This window comes from Phaethon aethereus (genome assembly GCF_964289735.1).
Source record: "Phaethon aethereus genome assembly, chromosome: 11".
NCBI classification, from domain to species: domain Eukaryota; kingdom Metazoa; phylum Chordata; class Aves; order Phaethontiformes; family Phaethontidae; genus Phaethon; species Phaethon aethereus.
In genome coordinates, this window is record NC_138587.1 from 15,835,353 (window position 1) to 15,860,367 (window position 25,015).

General features: G+C 36.9%; 1 protein-coding gene across 1 annotated transcript in view; it reads right to left on the bottom strand.

The window, feature by feature from the left end:
• The window catches only part of CACNA2D3 (calcium voltage-gated channel auxiliary subunit alpha2delta 3), a gene marked incomplete at its 5' end in the record, with an annotated part of 467,841 nt that overhangs the window by 110,413 nt on the left and 332,413 nt on the right, over positions 1–25,015 (bottom strand). The window contains 3 exons of the mRNA XM_082004801.1: positions 10,054–10,128; positions 14,157–14,237; positions 14,978–15,049. Coding sequence (XP_081860927.1) covers positions 10,054–10,128; positions 14,157–14,237; positions 14,978–15,049 — 228 coding nt within the window. The remainder of the gene's footprint in view (positions 1–10,053; positions 10,129–14,156; positions 14,238–14,977; positions 15,050–25,015) is intronic.

The following is a 25,015-nucleotide window of genomic DNA, read 5'->3' on the forward strand; positions in this document are numbered from 1 at the left end:
ACATAAATGCAAGCAGATCAAATTATAGAATACTTCCTAACACTACTGTTCAAGTGGCCATTCTTCTCTAGCTTCTTTCTAAGTTTTATTGCTTAACTAATTTCTTTGTAAAAGTTATTAATGGACAGAGAAGCAATGCACCAGCTTTTTAAAATGGCATTCACCTATATCTTTGTCTCTGGTAGCAAACCTAATCTAACTTTGTATCTCTGAGACTCCTGGGTGAAGTATAAAATAATGATTGAAGGCTGAAACCAAACCCATCAGCAAGATTACTCGAAAGCATTGAAACAAATTATTAAGGGACCCACTGGGAAAGATAGAAACTAGGACCTCTACCAAATTACTCTGATTTAAGTGCATGAGGAAAAGAGCTAGATTTAAACTGTGTGCTGTTAATCTACTTCAGCCAGTACAAAGTATGTGGTGATATTATATAGTAGCTAACCGCTGGGGGAGCGGGGGGGATTTTTAAATACCTGGACTGCAATACAAGAACTTTTTAGTCTGCTCACAACTACATGATAGCTCCAACACATTTTTGTTTGTGGAAAGAACACAGGAAATTATTTTGTTTGGTAATCAGAATGAGCTTTATCTCACTCAGTATCTTTTATTTGAGGCTTGGCCAAACTCTTATAGCACTGAATGATTCAAACAACATGTGACATGTACTGTTTAAAGACTGAATCACCACCCCGTATACAACCATTTACATGTGCCATTATTAAACTCCTTGCTTTGATATTTTATTTATTTAATTTTTTTTTAACATGAGCAGTCTCAAACCATCTGCATTGAATATGACCTGCCACGTGTTTATAAAGTTAGAGTGTAGCAATCTGATCATGGAGGGAGCAAGCTACATCTTAACAGCTGCAAGCCTCGGGTCTAAGGTGATTGGAATTTCTCAGACGTGCTCCATCTGGATAATGGGGAGGTAGGAGAGAGTAAGTTGCTGTGATAGCAGCCTTGGAAGCGTCAACAGATTTTAGCGAACTTGCTTAGCCACACTTGTGGAATCATCTGTGAGAAAATATTATCGGAAGAAAGCGTCTACTAAACAACCACCAAAAGCTAAAGAGGTAAAATAATTTCAAGGGAAAGATCTTCCTTGCCAAACTACTATCCTATGTACAAAAGTAAGGCATCAGGAACTAAAACCCCTCCAATTTTAAAAGTTCCATCTTTTTGGATTACTACTTCAAAATTAGGATAATGTATTAATCTAAACAGGATTTGAGAATGATCCCAATGCTTTTGTTTAGAGGAGACAAACTTGAACATATGCAAACACGTTTTACTGAGCTTGAGATCTACATAATTAAATACACAATACAATTGCATATATAACTGTAACTTACACTAAGCCATCCTGTAAAGATATGCTTGTCTACAGAGTTTGACAGGAAAGGTTAAACGAACAAATACCAGAGGAAAGGCATCATTAACTAAAATAACACACTTTCCCATAGAGTTTTAAATAAACAGACACAGACTGAATACACTGCAATCCCCTGGTCTAGCCAGTTACTCAGCTACCTCCCTTCTCGAAGACTCTGGATACTAACGGTACCCCTCAGTTAATGCCTAGTGTAGCTCTGATTGACATAATGCGAAGACTGAGGCTGTTGGGATGGAAACTGCACTGAAGCTGACTTCACAAGGTCAATGCAATGGCTGGTACCGAGACCTTCACCAGCTACCCATCCTAGCATAAGTTGCTACTGAGTCTCACTACTCCTTATGGAGGTGACTGTGCAAGGGGAAAGCTCAGTTTACACCAGCTGTAGGAGCAGAATCATCTGTTTATGTCACCAGTCCTTCCAATGTGTCTTCTTTGCCCTTGGCATAAAATAGGTCAGGAGTATATTGCTGCTTCCTTTCCTGGATGCAAAGGGGAGTACGTCCCCGAGTGACGCACTTCAAAGAGAGCCAGACCACTCTGCTATGTAAACGTGCACAGAAAGGAAAGGGAGGGCGGCATTTCCTTCCTACTTTTTAGCAAGGGCTGTAATGATTCCAAATTGCAAATTCCTTTAAATATGGATTAAGTCCTTCAACATTAGTCCATTGAAAAAATAATGCGTCTATCATAAAATGGCTAGAGTTTAAATACTATGGGACAAAGATAAGATAATGGAAAATACAGTGGAATGCTGTGAGAAGTCAGCAGAAGAGATCACGTCAATAGACTGATTCATACTCTGACATTTAAAAACAAACAACAAACAAACAAACGAAAAACTCCCCAAAACACCACACACACACAAAAAACCCCAGTAGTAAAAAATTCCCTGCACTGCTTCACCTGTTTATATAACATCACCCACAGCGACTGGGCTTTCACTCACCATGCACTACATAGCTCCACAACACTCTGCCTGGGGACACATGTGAAGCAGCATCCTCTGTCAATGTAAATCACTACTGCTTGGCTTTCAAGCTTTTTATTTCACTTGGATTTTTTTTCCCTGATCACACTATCCTGATTTGTCTTTTGTGATACTTTTTTTTCACGATTTGCATCTAGTTTGTGGCCTGAAATGATCTCTTATTGATCTGTACTTGACCTTGAATTTGTAGAACACTCATAGGTGTCCAGTTAAAGCCAAAGTTGCTTTCTAGGCAAAGCTCCTCATTTTAATCTTAAAAAAGGTAACAACTTGATTTTCTTAGGAAAATAGGAAGAACAATTTCCCTTTCCAGAGAAAGACTTCCATAACAAGCCTATTATTTAAGATGTTAATCCAGAAGTTCCTAGGTTATGGTTGGCAGTAAAAAACAGTTATTTTGGACTGATTTTTGAAGCCAGATGGCAGTGAAAAACTGCCACACTATAAAATTTGAAGAAATATTGCATAGAAAAGCTGACAAGAGGAGCCATGTAATTTGCTAGGGAACAGAGAATAATGCAATTCTAAGTTTCCAGGCAGAACAATTAGATATACCACGTACACAGAAGAACCCTCTAGCAAAGCAATAGAAGAAAATAATTCTCATGCCACGTGTATTTAAATTACTCTGTCTACTTACACTCATAAGGTGTTTGCATTACAAATGGTGCAGTAACGTTTAAATTGATGAAACAAAGTACGGAAATATACAGGATGAGGTAAAAGCAAATACAAAAAACAACTTTAAGTCACACACCTACAGGCTGGACAAGCAGTACATCGGCTGAGCTCACATTTTCAGGTGGATTGCAATTGATTAACAATGTGTGTGATTTACTCCACTGAAAAAAACAACCTCTCTCTTTAGGATTTTATTTGCATTCTCAGGACCTTATCATTTGGGATTATGTAAAACTGGCAGCTGCTTATAATTATTTGGGGTTTGAGTAGAAATAATTAAAAACATCTGCCTTTATCTTAATACTACCAGACTTAAACCCATGAGCTCGGTTATACCTAACTTCAAAGCTGAAAGCAAAAAATAAAAGCAAGCTTCACATATTGCTAACAAATTTTCAGTGATTCATTTATATGTACAACCAGTTATTCAACAGCCTTCAAACCTTTAATTATCTTTTAAATATATGTAATTTTGCACTTCTAATTAGATAGCAATTTAATGCTCTCACAAGGATTCAGATGGGCTGTCTTTTTTGAAATGTAAACTCCAACAGGCATAATCATTGGCATTCAAGTGATTGAATTCTTCAGTTATTTAAATGAACGTGAGGCATTTACACTGTTCAAATCATTTAAATATTCTGCTGTCAGCTACAGCTGTAGAGTTTTATGGAGTCGTTGAATAAAGCAAGGGTAAGTGTAGGTTATCTTGCGTTCCAGGCGGGACTCCCCAGAGAGAAATGAGATTTGCTGCTTATGAAAGGCTAACACTGCTTAAGTGGGGCATTAATGTTTCCCCTGAGACTTGGATTTCTCTGTTTCTCTGTGTTAGGAGAAACAATTTCTCTCAGAATTTACAGCTACAAAAGACTTAATACTGATCTAGCAATCTTTAAATACTCCAGGTCCTTTACCTTAATCCGGTACTTCGCAACAGTCAACGTTCTAAATTTAAAATGGTCACTTAGGCAGCTAAACCATCAACATATTTCAGTGAGAGGATTGTGATATATACATGGGCTTTGATTTCTGTGTATAACTTTCCCTATTAAGACTGATCAAATTAAATAAAGATGTGTATCCTTTTAAAGAAAGCAATTTATCAATTAAACTGGTTTACAGTGATAAAAAGAGCATTCATATATAGCCATTCGAAAAGTCACCATTACTAGCCTTCTAGAACTTCTACTGAGAGTATGAATATACACCTCAATCTTCTCAGAGAGGTAGAGGATTTTGATTTAAACTCAGAAATACTACAAAATCCTTAGGCATCATGGATCTTATTAGACTAATTCAGAAGTCATAACACATTGCTTACCTTATATTTATCCAAAAAATGGCAGAAAGATGCAATTTGATTCCATAACATATGCATTTGTCTTTAAATGTATATTTTCTTTAAGTAAGGAACTTGAGCTCCTTGTTCAGGAACGTTAAGTATTCTACCCTAAATGAACCTAATAATTACTGAAAACAAAATCCCTCTTTAGTCCCTGGACAAAAATACAAATTCCATTGCCAACTATGATTCAAAAAAGCCACAGACTTCACAAAATCTACTAGCAATCTTGCTATTATTCATTGAAAACCACACAAACATTAGGACTGAGAGGCAAGAGGATAGACCCCTAACATCAGAGAAGATTCACAAAGGTGTCAGTCTGTGACTATGGCAGACACTAACCTTTCAGTGGCATTCCTTAATTTCTCTGTAATCCAACTACGCTTTCCTAAGAAAGTGTTTTTCCTCCAGCACCTACATTTAACAGACTACAAAATGACATTTACAGGAACGAGCAACGAGCCACGATTAATACGTTAGTTGTTTTTAAATGTATATAGGAAGTATGTATCACTTGCTTATTATTCTTCCTTTACAGTCGTAAAAGTAAAAAAGTATGCAAAACAGTAAGCTTGTTTCTTTGGCAAACTGTAACACCATCATGACATATTTTGCATTTTAAAATTCAATGGAGTAACACCTAGCACACTGCAAGTGCTAACAAGATACTGAAAAACAACCAATTAAATCTGACATAACCTGCTGAGAAAAACTTTGTCCTCATGTACACATTTCAAGCATGTGTAAGGAGCCTCAGAAACCAAGTTCCTGCCTTGAAAAATCTCAAAATTCAGTTTTGAACTCCCAAACAATTCATTTTTTTTCTAAACATTAAGTCATGGGTTTAAACTAAATCTACAATTCAAAATTACATCATACAATTTAAAATAGCCTCTTGCGGAAAATAAAATAGTACTCTGTAAAAATACAAACTTCAATCAAAACGCAGCCTATACAAACACTCCGATACAGCAGCATTAAAAAAACCTGAAATATAATCAGCTATAGTTTCTTGTGTTACCACTGGAGTATTTTTGATAGGAAATGCACCTAGAAAGGCTATAACGTGTAAAAACATTTAAAATGTATTCAGCCACTATGTAATAAAAAAAAAAAAAGTCTTTGAAATGCATCAGAAAGATGACAAAGGCATTTTCTCATTGAAATTCCAACTGAGATGAGTTTCTGGCTTCTAACGCTGCAGTGCACTGCGGAAACACACCCACCGCCCCCCACACCCCCGCAGTCTCTCCGGCCCGTGAGCCGCGCACACCCCCGCCCGGCGGGGCGGGGCGGGGCGGGCGGGGTCCCCGCGCCCTCGGCGGTGCGGGGGCGCCACCGCATGGCGGCCGCTCCGCAGCGCAGCCGCCCGCGCCGGCGGGGGACACGGCCCGCCGAGGGCACCGTTCGGGGCCCGCTCCGGGACCGGCCTCGGCAGCGGCCGGGGGAGGCCACGGGCAGGACAGCCGGACACCGCCGGGAGGAAGGGACGGCACGGCCGGCGGTGGATTGGGGAAGAAAATTGGGGCACCGAAAGGAAGGGAGACAAAAATCAGAGTTTCAGGGTATGTGAAACATATGGGTAATTTACACTCAATCATTTAACTGACGAGGCCTGACAATCTCTCTGTTTTTATTCTCCAAAAAGAATTTGCAAGGGATTACCACGATTTATTAAGCTGTTTGTCAAGACTCATGGCTCTAGTGATGTCCTTTAGAGAAGAATGTAACCCAAAGTTCTTTCCGGTCCCTCCATGGCAACAGTTACCCGTGAAAACTTCTAGCAAGCACCAAGTTGTACTTCAGCAACTGTCATAAGCCTCTACAAGTACCTTCAACTTAGAAAGTACTTTCCTCTTCTTCCTTCAGCTGCCCATGTGCACGCAACCAGTCATCCTAACTGAAAGCCAAGTTTATTCAAAAAACAGCAGAAGAAACAAGAGAGGAAATCTCCAAGAAAAACATTTTAAAACGTAAACCCAATAGGATAATCAGCACAAAAATGTAGCCATCTTAATGATTAAATATACTGATCAGCAGAAGATAAAAATCTGGTGCAACGGGAAGCACTCTTCGTCAGCGACTGTTTGCTCTCCTGCCTGTCTGCTCAGTGTCCCCTAAGACAATTTCTTAAAAAGCAGCATGTCAGCTTCAGAACTAACAGATATGGCTGCTGGGGTTAGTAACTCAGGAGTCTAGTAATATTCTAGCTTTACATCACCACAGGAAAATATAATAGCAATATAAACCAGTGCGGATCAAGCCAGTCATCAATGTAACTTGAATGTAGACTCTAATCCACCCAAAAAATTTTTAGATATCATCTTTGGTGAACTACCTAATTCCAGTCCTACATGCTTATTTTCACATACTTACTGTCACAAATTTCATGGGATGTTTTGCCACTAGTTACAATGGTATCAGGATTCAACCTGCAATATTAATCTAAGAGCCCAGGCCAGCCATCACTTCACTCCCAAAAACTCCACTGAAGTCAACAGAAGACTCCCATTACACACTACTGACAGAACCCAGAGGTAAAAACGACTCTTCCAAAAAAAATTAAATGAACAGACCATGAATATAACATAACGAGTTCCCTGTAGTTGACAGCTTATGGGCTACTTCCCAACATTTTTATTTTAGAGACTGTTGTATAAAGTAATAAAGTAAGTGCCTTCAAGGTGTACGCTGGGGCGAGGGATAGTAACAGAAAAACACTTTTTGCCTCATTAAAACATACCACCACAACAGAAAGAAGGAAAGTGGAGAAGACCCCTTGTCGCTCTAACTTAAAGCTATCCACTGTTCCTGGATTTCATTACCTTCTGTTTATTAAATATCTGTTCTGTAATGAATAAATACTAATATTTTTGAAGGAAGTAACTTGCCAGAAGAAAAAGGAACAGTACAGCAAATGCATGTGCTGTCAAACTCTTGCGGTGTAGACAGGGAACTTTCAAATATCTATTCCTATGGTTTGCAAATACAGGCTGGCTGATGTAGCCGTGATACCTAGAGATTTCAAAAGCATTTTTGCGAACCAAGACAAAGTCACAATTTTAGTATTATGAAAATTGGAGAATGCCATAAAAAACATTGCAATTACATCTAATTTAGAATGGGATATTAAAAAATAACCACCACAAACTTTTATACATACAGAGTTAAGGAAAAATATTGTGAAGGTAGTGGCCAATCGTGAACTAAAAGCAATCCCCTGCCACATTTTTCTTTGCAACAACTAAAAATTTTGAAGAGAATGTCTCACCACACTAGCATTTCCCACCAAAAAAAAAAAAAAAGCATTACATTAAAGCAGAACAACAAGTATTTCAGCATTTTAACCACTGAGGATTAACATAACTAGTCTAACATAAATTTTCAAACAGAAAATTGTAGGAAAAGATAGAGAATGCTACAGTCAAATTTTAGATCTAGTCAGTTTACTTGTAACCTTGGCTCTTTTAAGCAATTTTTAGGTTATGTCTACGGTGCAGCTGGATGTGAGATAAAACCAAAACTACATAAATAGTTACTTGATATGGAGGAGCTAGCTGAGGTAACAAGGCAGTGAAGATGCAGATGAAGAGACCTGAAGGTGCATTAAAAATTTATGCATGTAATTCAGGTGCTCTAAGGAGGTTTGTACAGCCCCTATTGCTGCCTCTTCTCTGCTATGGTTACCAAATATAGCTCAGCAGCCAATCTCATTTAGAAAAGGAAAGAACGTGGAAGAATGGATGATAACTAAGAGGTCAGAAAAATATAGAAAAACGATGCATAAAATGCTTACAATATGGAAAATCATTACTATGAGAAGTCAAACTGACAAAAATGAGTACGTTAGTACAGATAACAGAAGTATCCACTTTAATAGGTCTTCATTAAATAGGATGTTAAAATATCAGAATCAAATGCTTATGAGCAGAAGCCTATCTGAAACTCTTAAAAGCTATACTGATTGCTGTGATATTTTCTACATCCTCTTACTCAGTTCCTGCATCTTCCTCAGGAACAATCTCATGCTGGATATTGGTGGTAATGGGATTCTGGACTAGATGGGTCTAGGCGAGCTGAATCAATCCCATAAAATCCCACACAAATACATTTTGACTGAGAGGTGAAATGCTTAGGTATCAATTTAGAGTTTTCTATCTTCCTTAACAGTAAACCGCTTCTACTGAAGCTGGAAGTTTTTCCACTCCCTAATATTTATATATTTGGGTAGCAGAGCTCCTACTTCCCATAAAACAAGACGATATCATTATGAGAAATCATCTGTGGGGAGTGCAGAGGTGAAAAAAAACAGTCACTGGAGCATGTTAATTTAACTGACTGGTGTTTGAGCTGTCTATACTTGGTTATATAGCTTTAGTGACTCACCACTGGAATGGTAAAAAAAAACAACAATAGATTAATTTGCAAGAGCCACTTCTGAGAATTGTATTGCTTATGGGTCAGTAATTTGCCAAATTCTCTACGTATTGTCTTCCTTTTCATAGTTGTGAAAAATTCTACCATCCAGAATCATGGGGAATATTCTTAGGAAAAAACCTGCAATTAAACCACTTATTTTAAAAATCCTTCCAAGATACGACAATGTCTGTTTTGCCATTAGATTGTCTGTCCATTTTACAGTGAAGTTACTGGGAAAACATATCTCCATTCACCCTTGGAAGTCTCTCTGTTGAACTTTTCATAAGCTCTACTCCAGTTAAAAAATAAATGGGGAAACAATAAGTGCAAATACAAATGTTAATTGTGTAATTCCTAGCCCAAATCTTAGAAGGACAAATTCTTCTGTGGAATGAAAACATCAGATATGCTAATGACTTCATAAATCATGCTTTTCAATAATTTTATTTTTATATGGAATTATCCATGCAATTAATATTCCTGTTTTCTACTAAAATATTGTTGAAATCAGACATTATTTGAAGTGCCTGCATGAAAAATACATATGGCATCCATTTATATACAGCAGTGGAATCATTAATACTGATGCTTTGCAAAGAGTTGATAGTGATGGAACACTTGCAAGTGCTGTTCCTAAACAATGATGCAATCAAGAATGTACCAGTTCTCCAGGGCGTTAAATTGATAAACATTTGCATAACAGGCACTTCTATTTTTCTTTCTGTGATTAATACAAACAAGATGATAAGGGAAAATAAAGGTAAAATTTGCTGCTATTTCTCTTTAGTACAAAAACCCCTTGTGCCCCTATTTTGCTTAAATATGCTTTATTGAAATTTCTTCACATATATTAAATTAGCTTTAACACTTTAACATGACAAATAGGGATTATTACATAGCAATACAGCATTCCAGCATTCCATTTCAATGTAAAAAGAACATAATTATAGCAATTTTTGGCTTCACCATCTTGCAGTAATGGAGGCCTGTATCTTTTGCAGAAACAACTTGTATATTTATTTTCTGTGATTTTTTTCATGCTAACCTTTGTTTCCAGAGGTAAATTTACCAAGAATTATAATATGTTATAAAGCAATATAAACTGGTCTGTTGTATTTAATTATTTAATGGCTAGCTCAGTATCCACACTAAGAGAAAAACAAATGCAACATATATAGCTAGTTAAAATAGATCAGTAAATAGTATTCTTACCAAAGGCCTAAGTTCTGGATGAGTCAAAATATATCCGTTGTTTGTAATTGCAAAAGCGTATCCATGAATACCTAACTGTAAGAGTAAATGAGAAAGAAATGCTAATTGGCACGGTCTCCATTAAATTCTTAAACAAAAGAATCAGACGCGAATTCAGTTATCCAGAGCTTAAAGCTGGCATTCATAACCCTTATCCACATAGTATTCCATTATAACATATGCAAAGCTCTGATCCTTGCCATTTTGTGCAAATGAGAACCTGGCATTGTGGGGAATTCAGCATACAGCACAATTTTTAAATGTCACCCATGCTTTGCTACCTAGGGCACTTGTTTCTATGTGCTCTATAGAGCGAATCAGATGTATACATGAGACACTATAGCACGGGCCAAAGCAAAGGGATGCTGGAATTTAGTAAATTCACGCATTCCCAGGAGTGGCTAGGTTCAGCTTACTTCAGTTGTGCAAGTGATGTTGTATAGAATCATTTAAAGCCGGTAGTACTGAATGTACAGCTACAGTGAGCAAGCAGTGGCCTATCACACGTGATAGTTACATTTACCAGTCTTAAAGGTATTTTACCTCGCTGTTAATTCAGGTTCATCTGGAGCCACAGAAGGCGGCATATTTCTACTAAAGAAGCTCATGTAGTTTACATGTTTGTACCGAGTGGAAATATGTGAGCTCATTTGAGAGCAAGGAAATGCTTTATGAGGCCTAACAGTATATCTAATCAAATTTAGCACTGTACTTATTTAAATAACAATACTACTCTTTTAATAATATGCCTATTACACAGCTGATTGCACCCACTGAATGCAATCAATGTACCTTCAAATCATTCATGTGGTCATTCAAATATCCCTTCTTGGTATAAATTTGCTGCTAATGTAGAACCTTTCTGCAACTTCAGTATGTAGCTTTTACCATGCAAAGAGTACATCTCACTATACTTTCTCACCCATTTTTTATCAGTTCTGAAATAACATAATATAACATCCTATATATTTTTATTTAAGCATCTTGATGCACTGAGCTATTTAAAAAAAAAAACAAAAAAACCACCAATCAACCCCCACCAAAACCAAATCCAAAACCCCAGAACTATCTTGCTTTGGCATTTGCTTTACATTTCTCACTACTAGCAATCTTTTTATTTTACTTCAGTACATTCTTAAATGCTTTGCTGAAGTGGGTTCTTAGGAATTTGTCTGGCATAAAGCAACATGAGCAAGGTTGACATGTCAGAATCATTTCTAAGATGCAAGTAGGACAGCAAGTCTGTTGGCTTCTGTGATTTTCTGGAAATATAAACCAGAGTATGATGTTATGGCAAGGTCATACAGAAAACATACCAGGTAGACTTACACCATGTCTCTCTGTGAATGATTGTATATGGTCAACAGTATCTGCCTTATAGGAGATTGTTTCATAAATTAGCGGTTTTCCTAAAGCAATAAACCTCAGCGAAAGTAATACAAGGTGATATGTTCTTGGCATTTCTTCATAAAGAAGGGATAACCAAAATAATAACAGTGGACATATTTTACCTATTATGGTATGACAAGTGAACTAGCTGTTGGCTAAATATCAGATCTCAAGTACAATTTTCTGTGTTGATAACTGCAGAATGACATCCCAGCAATGGAAGTCAGGTAAGGAAACAAATGTGGGTGGTATACTTCACAGGAAAAAAATATTTGCCTGTTTGAAGCATACCCGGATTCCAAGGGTAGCATTTTATTTCATGCTGTGCAATATGTGAACCTGCACACTCTCTGCACTTAAAATGCTTTGATTTGACAGGTACTACCACTTGCAGCAGTATTGCCATGTTAAACTTTGAACTCTGTCTCTAAGTGACAGATTCAGAAATGAAAAAACTTTTTCTAACTGTGGAGGAATTCCACATGCAAACTAAGTATTACTAAATCCAACCCTACCTTATTCAGGAGAAACTGCCACTGACATCTGGGGAAGTTTAGTCTAGATAATGACTGCTGAAAATAGCTCACGGTTATTATTCATCTTCTTCAGCCATAAAATCCACCTCATCCAAGCTGAGAGAATTCCAGGTCAGCAGAATTCTATTTCCAACAAATCATTTTATATCCCTGTGTGAATTTTATTTCACATGCAGAGTCTACAGGAATGGGTCCCAGGGGTGATTATGCTCTTGCAATTGCATGGTCTTTTTACTGTTCAGAAATGTATATGGTATGTGAGACTGGAAGTTGTAACTCAAGTGATTTCACTAACCTAACTGTATTGCATGATATTGGTGCTTCCTGTAATAATCCTCTCTTGCATTACATCCTGCAATATAAAATGTACCTTCAAATAAAAAGACTAATATTCAGAAAGAGGATTGTATATTATTTCCACAGAAAACTAAGTCTTAAAAAATATAATATCATATGACAAAACCAGAAATTTTAATCTTCCTGCCTATCTTCTTTTCTGAATCGCTCTAACTCTGCTGCAGTATCTGTTATTCAGGCCCCACACTCTCTCTAGGTTCTTGTATTCAGACTATGTCCAAATCTTACAGATGACTTCTTACAGAATAACATCGCCGTGATATGGTTTTTCTATGCAGCCATGCACAGCCGGGCTTTCATTTCTGTTATTACAACATTGTTCTTCCTTCTCATTACAAATGAAACTCGCTCTACCTGTAGCTCCTTAAGAGGCTGCTCCAAAGATTGTTTTCATTGCACTAAATTTTGCAAAGGAGCGAATTTCGATCCTTTCTCTTTTACTGCCTACGGATCCTGTATTTCTGCATACACAAAATGTAAGTTGCGGTTAACTAACTTTGATGGTTAGTGTGCTGAGACTGTTCTCTGTTATTTATCCTGACCAGCAATGTCTCTGTTCACTACGTTCTGATCTCAGTACGTTGTCACCTGCTGCCTCTTCCCATAGTCTGCAACCTTTTTTCTAGTTGGGACAGCCTTTCTGTTCTATGTTGGCATAGCATCTAGCCTAGTGGGATCCAGGTCCCAGGAAATTACTCCAATACAACTTATCAATGTCATTGCCAGTATTTTATGCATTATTTTTATCAAATTCTCATTTAATTTAAACTTTCCAGTTATTGCATATTCATCTACAAAATAATTTAGCTATTTCTAATGCATCCAAATTAGAATTAAAATTGATAGGTGGACTACTTTTCCTCCTAACTAGAATTATCAACAAAAACATGTAGGAATATACAAAGGCACTCACAAGTTAGCTTATTCCTTCACCCTCTTAGAAATCAGTAAAGGAGAGCATGGCAGCCAATTAAGAGGAAAGCATGACATACAAATTTATGCTCTGTACAGGTACATGTCAAAATGCAGCTATTCCAATAGCTGGCCTGTTTAGTAAAGGCTGTCCACGGTATTGTGTTACGTGCATATTTGTCTCGCAAAAAGATTCTGCTAGGAATTAACTGGAAAACATTCATTTAATTTTCATGTGTGAATAAAACAGCACTATAGTAAAGCATTTCAGACAGAGAGAACTAGAGAAATACTAATGTATTGCATCAAATTTAAATGAAAAGTAATTATATCTTTGCATTAGCCTGAAGCCTACAAAGGTTTTGGAATAGATGAAGTGCATCAAATTTTGAAAACTTTTATGATAATTACTTTTAAATAATTTTATAGTAGAGTTGTGTCAGACTTTGGAAAACTGAGTAGAGGAAAATATCTAGCAAATACTGGGTAGTAGAGAATAAACCGCCAGTCTGGTTAGGCAGGAACTAAAGTCATGTTAGGGACAGATTTTTGTACTGTTTCCATAGAAAGTTATGCAAATCTTCAGCATGAATTTCGGGTTATTTTTGTGTGATTTAATAATTGCATTGATTACATAATTCCTTGAGCACACTGTACTCTAGAAAAAAAAAATTGCACTTCATCTCAGGACCAACGACATTTAGCCATCAGACAATACAGAGCTAAAATTCCTGAGTTTTTCTCAGGAATTTTATTTTAGTGAAATAATGGAGCTACATCAGTATAAACAATATTAATGTGCTAAATAAATTATGTTATATTATAGATACTAGTCTGAGTATGAATGGAATATTATCATTTGTGTATTACCTTGTATTTTGGAATAGTTTTTAGAAGTTCTTTAACTGGAACATCTGTGCCAACTACTCCCAGAAGTATCCCTTTAGATCTCTGAAAAGAACAATAGAAGATGCACTTGGAGCCACAATAATAACGAGCATTCTCACCACTCATTTCACATTGCAGCTATTCTGCAGAAGTGAACAGATAACAGACAAATTATTTAAAAAGTGGGGGAAGCAGAGGCTGGTACAAGTCATCTGATCAAATAGTTATTTAATCAATAATATTGCTCCTTTCTGTTTTATCTGCAATTTACATAGAAAAGGCATGCAAACCTTTGATAGCTGAGTCCACCAACAGAAAACCTCCTCATGAGAAATAGTTTTTGAATTAAAAACTACTTTTAAAAGTATGTTACGCTCTTCTTTCCCAATTTGTGCTGTCATAAAAGATAATGATTAAGCATTAAGGGAAAAGTACATGTAATTTTTTTAATAACCTGTTAAATTAGTAAATTCTGAGTCTATGAAATAGAAGCATATCAGTGCAAAGAAGAAAAGAATATAGATTACTTCATGTAAAACGTAATACAGAAGTAAGAAAACTCCAAGGCCTAGCACCATCTGAGATTTTCTCTTAGATGGAGGGTTACATTATTTTACTATGGTTTCTACAGAATAGTTACTTGTTATTCTTTGTCCACATTTTTATGCTAAGGATGAGATACTAACTGCAGACAAAACAAGAAGAAAAATTTTTAGAGTAGGCTCAAATCTAATTAGGTCCCTGAAAGCAATTTCACTGCAGTCACCCCTTTTTCACATGACAGAAATAGTCTGAGTACTTACAGTCTCATTTTGCTTACTAAATACTGGCATGGCAACAGTTGTCATCAACACCAATCCCTGATCATCAGCAAGCTATATGTGAAAAAGAAATATTATCTCTAAGAACTAAGGAACAATTATACACATGGGATTGCATTTTTCAATTACATTCTCTTCATTTTAAATGAGATAAGGCAATTTATCTAAATGATTTATGTAGTTAAACTTGCAGTCAGTGCAGCCCCGCCCAGCCCCTGCCCCATCTCAACCATACCAGCTCTGCCCACCCCACCATCTGCGTTGGCAGGAAAGGTGCCTCATCTTCATTCCTACTGAGGTCTCCCATGAGAGATAGGAAGGGGCTGAAATGTGGACTGTGGAAGCAGCATGTGCAGTAGCAAAGCAGCTGGAGCTCTGTCCTGCATCTTTCCCAGTGGCAGTTCTGCCAACATTGCTTCAGGCTGTTTTCTCCCAGCAAGAAACAAGAGGTCATGAGTTGCATGCACTTTGTTTTTGGTCCAGACTGAGATCGCATCAGCTAACACAGCAGCAGAAAGGATGACAGCCAGTTAGGATCCCAGGAGCATCTTTGCTCCAGCCGGTTTCAGTTTGCTGGACAAAGAGGTGGCATGAAGCATTAGCTGATTCTGCACATCAGGTTTCAACATATTTCTTCAATTTAGGGAGAAAACAAATCTCCTGATCTTGGTTCTATTCAAGAGAAACATGTAGAATGCTTATCACTGGCCACAGGACAGTGACATTGCTCAAACTATCTTCTCTTCACGCTCTCTGGCCAGACTACATCTTTGCCATAAGGCAAAGGCTAACTGCTCAAGACAAGCACTGCGCTGTGTGCCTGTAGATCGTCACCATCTACATATAAAAGATAACTCAAGCAGGAAGTTGAGAGTTACTGTTAAACTTTTCTGCCCTTGTAATTTTGGAAGATGTTTAAAGTTGAAGAGGCTTATCCAACATTTAAAAGCATGACAGATCTCCAGTTATAATCACATGTGGAGATTCTGCAGAACTCAAAGTCTGCTTTGTTGCATCTCTGTTTAGCCAAATGGACAAGGCAATAAAGACAACCTGCCAGAGAAATACAGTAGGTGACAGTCATGCCCAATTGCAACTGTGGTATTCTCCTACTACCCCTACATCAGTATCACATTTTCTGTACTCAGGCAGTATTTCCAATACTTTTTTTTGAGAATGGTTGCAATTTTGGTTTTTCCTTAACAAAGCTTTTGTTATTAGTGAAGCAACAGCTATCAACTCCCCAAGTTTTCAGAACACAAGTCATATATTATGACCAAGATATTTTATGAAGCATGTTTCACATTAACAAATCAGACAAATAACATCTAAAACATTACATGTCTTGCAGTTCCCAGTCTGCTTCGGGGGGGGTTCAGTTTCCCAAACAAGTATTTTTCCTGAAGCATGGCACTACCTCATGGTGAGGAATGTTTGCAGACATCAGACAGGAACACAAATGGGGGTTAAGGTCAAAAAGGTTTACATCTGATAAGGAATCAATAGGGACATGAGGTGGAACCAAGTTATGGGTTTTCTCATTTGCTTTTGTTCTCCTTTTTAATAAGGAGATATATTTCCAGCCCTTATATAATCCTTGATCTATTAATCAATAGTAAGTTATTAAATAAAACAACCAACAAAAAAACCCAAACCAACAAAGAAAAACACCAAAAAGCCCTCAGCAAAACACTGGAAGTTCAGAGGTTGCACTTGAAAGTCAGCTGCAGGTGAGTTTATGCAAGAATTTCCTCTCCTTGGCCAGAGTAGCACAGTCTAGCACGCTGATGTGATTTGTATGGAGAGGAGCCTTCTGTGGTATGACAATCAATAGTCCCAAACACATGTGTACCAGGAAGTGAACAAGCATTCTGCTGATTATGGGGTGACATCTTGGAGCATTTAGAGATTTTATATGATTGCCCAGGGTGGTTGTTCTCTGACAGTATGTATTTGTCAAGTGTCGGTACGATATTGTTTTACTCGCTCTCAAGGGATTACCAGAAACAATCTATTGGATGGGATGCCAGCCAAGGGACTGTCAGTAAAGTTTTAGGGTGTTAGAAAATCTTTAAATGGAGAGGGGAGGGGCAGAAAAGAAGTCTGGAGTTCCTGAGAAATTCTGAGAGAACAGGTAATTATCTCTCAAGAGTAACTATGGAAGCATGCAGAGAATGATTGCCCTGCAATTATCATATCTACAAGTACCACCAAGAGTTGGCTACCGCAATCATTTCTATAGAAGTGCAATTTATAGTCCAGCCTGTTTGGTTTGTTGTTTGTCTGGAAGATGAACAGGTTGTTGGTCACTTCTACAAGTGGAGTCAGCAAATAACTGGATGATAGATGACTTGTATTTGCGATGTTTCACTGAGTCACCAACTCCAGCTGCATTATTTGCTTCACAAAAATTGTTAGATTGTGAGGAATTATCTGCTAGGGAGCACCACAGCTTTATTCCCTGGGCAATGACATTTTGGCAGAAATACTTTGAAATAGTAGAATGTTAGCCACTGGGTACTTCTGCTAAGATGATTAATGCTAGAGTTCATTAATAAATTGCAAAGGAAGCCATGATCTAGGTATTCTGCATTGTTGCTTTGCAAGTCTGACAATTTCTTACACATAACAGAACTCTTTAACAGCTTGTGCAAGTGTTTGAAAAATTTGGTGATTCTGAGAAAAAAACACAAGCAATATGCTCTCTAATACTGATAAAACTTCAGCTTATATTAGTTACATTCAGAGTGACCATGTATCACTGAAATCCTGGCTAGGATTTTTTTTTTTAATCATCAGCAAATACTTAATTAGAAGTTAACACTTAATGAAAAATGTTAAATATCACAAACTCAGAATAACAAAATCAATATATAATGATAAAGTCTCTGAATGACTGTACTAAATTTAAAAGTTCAGGTTATTGTATAATTAGTAATAAACTCTTTGGTTACTCAATTATTATTTGTTTTTCCCCAAAAGAAAATGTAGACAATCCTCATAATTCCCAAACTCATCAATTGTACATCACAAAGTCATAGGCTCAGAAAAAAAATTCTGTAGGCATGTAAAAAAGAAAGTACTGTAGTCAAACATTTCTTACAGGAAACATCTTGAAGAATGATTTTTTCTAAGCAGGCAAAAAATAATTGAGTTACACATAGAATCGGGGGGGGGGGGATGTTAGTGTTATTGGCAAATACAGAGAATGATACTTATCCTAATTAATGCAATAATGTCACCAGATGGATGGTTAGTAGTTACACACAGTGAAGGGACTGAAATGTGAAGCACCATGAATTTAATCTCAATAGTTAAATAGGCAGTACCTTACCCAATTTTGTCCTTCCAGTCTCTTAAGGAGTAACTAATACTAATAGTTACCGCCATTTTTACAAAGGTATGCTTCACGTGGCATGATAATTCCCCACAGTCTGATGATTCAAAAGTGTTTAAAGCTGCATGCTAGGCTTACTTGGTTCATCCTTACTAACCCTCACTATTCTGGCGTTGGCAGGGTTCGGGGGAAACAAAAAGTAAAGTTTGACAAAAATACAGTCACACAATGTTATGTTTATTATGTATATGGTTTCTACCGAAACAAAATGTTGCTGGCAGACCAACTGTTTTCACAAATAAGGGTTAATTTGGACCAAAGTTCACACAAATTTTGGAACCTCATCTAAATATATATGCAGAGCCACTAATAACTTTCAATTCCTTCAACACTCTGTTCTGAATTCTTGTTCTGTTCTCAAAGACGACCCCCTCATTTCTTTTCCTCCTCTCTACTACTATATTGATGCGGTTTTTCTCCCAATGCTTAATAATATATCTTTACACATCAGTCTCAGTATTAACAAATCAAGCCCCTTTCTATTTTTTCAATCTTTATATCCCTGATAAGTGCCTAAGCTTTTTCTTTGCCTGGGTCACCATATTAGTTAACCCACATAGGCTCTGACTGACATTAAAGCCTTGTCTCTTACCTATTTAGCAGCATATCAATTACCACATTTCTATTTCCTTCAACTGGTTACATAATATCAAGAAAAAAGCAAGGAAAAAAAAGCTGCTTCATCCCCAACCCTCCAGGAAAATAAAAATTCCACTGGCAAGCTCCAACACTTGAGGCTACCAACAGATGTGAACCAAGGAAAAAGTATGCGCTTTGAAGTGCCTTTCGAAATGTTTTATTGCTCAATATTCTTTGGTATAAAATTAAACAATATAAGAAGCACCATTCAAATGCATCTAAACACTTCCCAGATTCAGTACATCATCCTGCAGGGTATAACGTGGAACCAAATCAAAATTGGTGGAATAGCACAAAAACAGTCTCAAATAATTATTTTGTGGATACCGATGCCATTAGCCGGGAAAGAAATTTTCAAAGACGCTTCAGGAAGTTTAGTTTCCAAACTCGACTGACCTCTGCCAGGACTTGGGCATCTAATTTCATTCGGCCTTTGAAAATTCTAGACAGCTATTAATTGTTGTTGCCTTTTTAGGAATATTGGCAAAATATAACCATAAAGTAATCACTGAAGAACAGTTTAACAGTTCTATGCCAGTGATGATATCTGTGCACTAACTCAGAATTTTGTTCTACTTAAACGTATCTGCATAAACAAGCTTGTTAAGGTCCCTTGCGATTTTTGAAGAAAGTACATCCTGGTTTCATAAGTGGATGTGAATTCCAGTTTCTTCAAATTCTTGGGTTTGGAATACTGTGAACAGAAGGAAACTAACACAAATGAAAGATAAGAATTCAAGAGCAATGCTTAAGGCATTGTAAGATGCTTCAGTCAGTAAATTAAAATTAGCCAAATTAAAATGAAATGAGAAAATAAATATAAGGATCCAAAAATTTTGTACAGAAAAATTGAAATAGAAAAACATGTGATAAATTACTTACAGCTTTTTAAAAAGGTATTACAGGTATCAAAGCCACTTCCTTAAAGAGTGATTTCTTTAAAGAGGCAAGTGGGGACAGGCCTGTATTATTTATTTATATTCATAGGATAAATATTTATTTATATTTATATATGCTTTCCTATATTTATTTAGATGTTTATTTATAAAAGCACTAACCATCTTAAATGTCTGACCTCAGCAAGACTCCACTCTTGCAGAGAAATTCATCTGCATGCTAAACAATACAGAACTCTGATTATATGCAGTATGGCACTAAGTGCCCATGCTTTCAGATTTTCCTTACTCTGTTAGATATTTATTCCCCATAGAATAGCAAGAAGTTCCTTCTTTTTCCAAAAGCCAGATTCGTTTGTTTACATGAGCCTTATGCATTGCAAAACAAAACCCTGAGTTTACCTTATCACAGGAATTCTGCAAAGACATTTTATTCAAGAAACTGTTTATCCATCTGAGTATGGGAATGCTTTATTTTGCAAACATGGAATGTGACATGGGGAAGTAGACTGCCCCATAAAACACACTGGTCACTGTTTAGGGGGGGGAAAAAAAAAGAAAAAAGATAGATATGACCTAAAGTTTAGTTCAGTTTCTTCTGTTCCAATGCAATTAAGTAGTTCTCCAACGAATTGGTTTTGATTAAGGACCACAGTTAATGAGTGCTGTAATCTGCATCTCCCTTGATGAATCAAGAAGACACCTTCATGAGAGGAAACACAGATTGTCTATGCCAGTTCACACACAAGGGAATCTTCCTTCATAAACAGTCAGTCTGTGCTTCCTCTCTAAAGTCAGTTCTCTCAAACCTCTTGAGTTTGAGAGTATAATATAGACTAGTATAGACTATAGACTATACTAGTATAGTCTATACTATAGTATAATATAGACTAGTATAGACTATACTATAGACTATTATATATAGTCTATATATAGAGAGACTAGTATAGCCTTCACTATACTAGTCAGATTAATCTATTGACCAATATTGGTCTGCCTATTTCCTCAGACAGGATAGGACCAGTGCATGTGTCTGGAAGTCCCTAACAATGTACGAAACTTGAGTGGCTTCTGCTGTCTACACCAGTGGTTGGATCCTGAATAAATTCTCCACAGTAATTTGAAAGCAATGTGAAGGCTCATTACAGTCCTTCTTGTGGCAAAGGACTACATACTGGAACCCCTGAACCCAGGCAGAACATGCATAAACGAGCAGAGTCTCTTTGCGGTAAGGTATGTTTTCATATTCAAGTTTCTCCTCTGAAAATCAGAAAAAAGGACTCTTCCCTATGCTGAATGAGCATCTCTTTTTCAGTACTGCCAGCATACAATTAAGCTTTTGTATTGCAGCAGCTGTTGTTCTACCAGCCATTTCAAAAATTCTTCCATTTTCTACCTTTCTGCTGAGCTGTTAATTTCTGATTTAGTTCTACATTTGAATACACTACAAATTTCATCTTCTGCTAAGGATATAAACTCATAATAACATAATTCCCTTCAGGGTTTATTAATAAACCAAAAGCAACAGAACAAACTTCAATTTAATCTCCTTCTGAGCTTTGCTTCCACTCAAGATCTTTATTAATTCATTTTCTTTCCTTCCTGCACTTAGCAGAAGGTATTCCCATCTCTTTTACATCACGAGTAAAACCAGTAGATGTCTTCTGTCAGGTAATTCTGGGAATTTTTAAGCAGAACTCTCCTACCATTTAAGCAGAACCACCATTACAAGAAAAATACAAGGCAACTTTAGCCTCAAGGAGCTATGAAATGCCAGGGATTTGACAGTGCTTGACCGGATAATGAACCTACAAAAACTGGTGCAATAAGAATTAACGGGAATTCAGTTCAGTGAAATATTCAATGTGTGTGGATTCATGTTTATGGAAGACTACTGAACTGTACAGCCCCTCAGATGTTTCTTATTCCTTCAAGTCTGGAAAGATACCCTCACATGAAAACAAGTAGTTTAACTGCTATTATTCCGATGTCTCTCTAAAACATGGAATTATAATGGTGGAGTAAAAATACACATATTTCAATGCTTGAGTTATGTTCATTTGAAGTTTGGATGAATTATGCTATGGAATATTCATTTTTCAACATGTTAATCTAATAGTATTGCAAAAAAGTTCTTGTAGTTTCTCCAACTTGCACCAGTATGTTTTGTCTCAGAATTACTAGGCTACTTTGGATGGCATTGGCAAGAAAAACTAAAACTACACCCCCAAAGAAAATCACAGTGTTTTCAACTAGATCCCAGGATTTTGTAAGTTATCATCTACAGTCTAAAATGATGAATAAAAGAGACACCGTTAGTGGTTTGCACCAGAAAGTTGTTCTATTGGAAAGACCTAGTGGTAATTGTTTTAGGCAGGAATCTATACGAGGGCCATGGACACTCAGTTTGGTAAAATACTTAGCAAACAATAAGAAACCTTTAAAAATAATCTCAAGAATGACAAAAAATGCATTCCCAGGCTAAATGACTCTTGGCTGTTTAGAATAAAGAAACAGAACTTACTCTCTGAGAAAGTCACAGATCTGTAATGCCTAGCAGTAATAGTTTTTAAATTGGCAAAAAACTCCTTTAGATAGAGTTTTAGGGAAAAAAACCAACCTGTTATACAGTTTTCCCTTTAACTCCTCGCTGTACAGGGTTATCTGCCTCAGAACAACCCTAAATAAATCTCCAGAAATAACAAATAAACAAGCATCCACCTACTCCTCACATGAAGCATATAAACCAAAGAGAGTTTAGCCTCACATCTAGCACTAACATCCATCTCCCAGGACAAATATTAAGGCAGGCTCCAAATTACTCCAGAAACACATATACAGGAAAGAATATCCATTTCCTTAGGTGTTTCCATTACAGCAACAGGAATTTGAGAAGGATCCCAGAAACATTTTCATTCGGGGTGTATAGTTACAGCAGGTTGTCCAGAATTTCTGACACAGAGTTAGTAGTGTCCCCATCTATTACTGTTAATACAGTGTTATTCTTGTCTACATATATTATGCAATGATTATAATGAAGCCGGGCTCTGCCAGCAATAGACCCGTGGATGTCTCCCGAGATGGAAGAACAAGTAAGGACAGTAACAAAGCCCATATCCTTTTTTAGATACTATTCCTGGTTTTTGACAATATGCAATATGGTTTCACTTTAGCTGGCTACAAAGTGATATTTTTTTATTTTGTTAAATATACACTGCCTAATTGTTACTGATGAATTTAAAAAAGCATAATAAACAGCATAAAAATTACTTTAAATAAAAGGCAAATTTGATGGGGCAATTCTCCTTTTTGTTGCTAATTTTTGACCTACAATTAATCACAGAAAGGAAACAAATTTTGAGATCTAAATGTCATATTTTTTCCACTATCTTTCAGAGTTTAGACTTTGTGTTTCAGACAACCACAACTTGTGTCAGGGTTTCTAGAATTTTTTCACCAACTTTAACCACATGAAAGAGATATTCATCCAAGAAAATATTAGATCTGAAACATCAAAATATATTTTTTTAATAGAGATTTAATATCCTTGATGTGTATCAGGAAATCCTAGCAGGACTGTTCAGCTTAGCTCAGAAGTTAACTTCCATAGTGCTAATTCTATCCAACCTTCATTTCCCTATTTAAACAATGCCTAGCAAAACAAAATAAGAAAATTTTTTACACTGCTTTTTTTGTTGCTTGACATATTCCTAATTTTTGCACTTATATTGGACCATAATAACTGTAGTGCATTTCCACAAAATGGGCTATCTGTTGCAGCAAACAGTGTCAAGTGAAGTCAGATTCAGTTTTGATTCATGGAAACTATCAAATAACCACAACAATGCCCAAATTTACTCATAGACTACTCTCTAGCCAAATAATATTCCTTTGATTTCTCATATCTCTGGATCTACAGTGTTCCTAGTTGATTTTCACCATCCCGCAACAGGAGCTTTGATTTCCACAAGATTTAAATAAATTCTCAACAGGTTAAAATACAGAAAAGGTCCCTAGGCCATCGTATCTAGAGGACAGAGCTTAAATTTGGAGCCAACATTCTGAATCAAAAAATAAAGCAAGGTTAGGAGATATGATGGGGCTAAACAGAGGCTCAAGCGACAGTTCGAGGAGGGGCTGTGCAGCTATGCTTGACGTAGGAACCTTTGGTCTGTAGACCAGAAAGGGAATAAGACTTGAGGGACTTGAGTGAAGAAATAGGTCAAAGTAAAGGTCTGCTGGTATAGCCTATACAGCCTCGTGAAAAAACAGTTGAAAAGTAGGGGAAAACATTGCTACAGAGGGATGGAAATGGGGTGAAACTGTGTGGCATGGGAACACTGCAAACCTTCTGATGAGGCACCAGCATTGGAAGTGGTTACCACAATGGTGCTGCTGAAACTTTACCCACAGCAGTGCTGTAGGGATGTATTTGAAGTACGAGGTTCATACTGAAGCTTTTGTTTTTACTTCACTACTTCCTATAACCCTGCCACCTTCCCAAACCACCCCCTTCCTTCCTTTCCTCAATCCACATAGGCGTGCTTCACAAGGTCTTGTCTTCTCCTGTGACTACTGTGCTTTTTATGTGCTGAGTAGAGTCATGAGGCAGGCTGGAAGCATCAGAGAACTGGAATTTGGCCATTTAATTGTGTTTTAAATACACAAGAATAAAGGATAGCTATTATTTTGGCTGAGATTGAAATTACAGCCTGGGGCAATATAGGAACCTGTGTGAGTGTATTAAGCTAGAGACATTTCTCTGTTTAGCACACAGAAATGAAACACCAGAAAAACCTCATACTGCAAAATAGTTACCTAGTTAGAGTTTGCAAATTGCTGACTCAAAAATATTATTAAAAGTCCACTTGCTTGTTGAGGAGTGTGAGAGAAAAATTCGGAAACTAAATTTAAGATTGCGATTAACTTGTAAGTGAAATTTTAATGCAGTTTACTGAATGGATCACTCAACTTTATATACACTACAAAACTGAAAGACAATAGCCTTCCGTCAGCAGGAAACAGATCCAAAGGAATGCTAAATCAGGGTCAAAATGTTTACTTCATGATTACTTTGTACTTCATTAG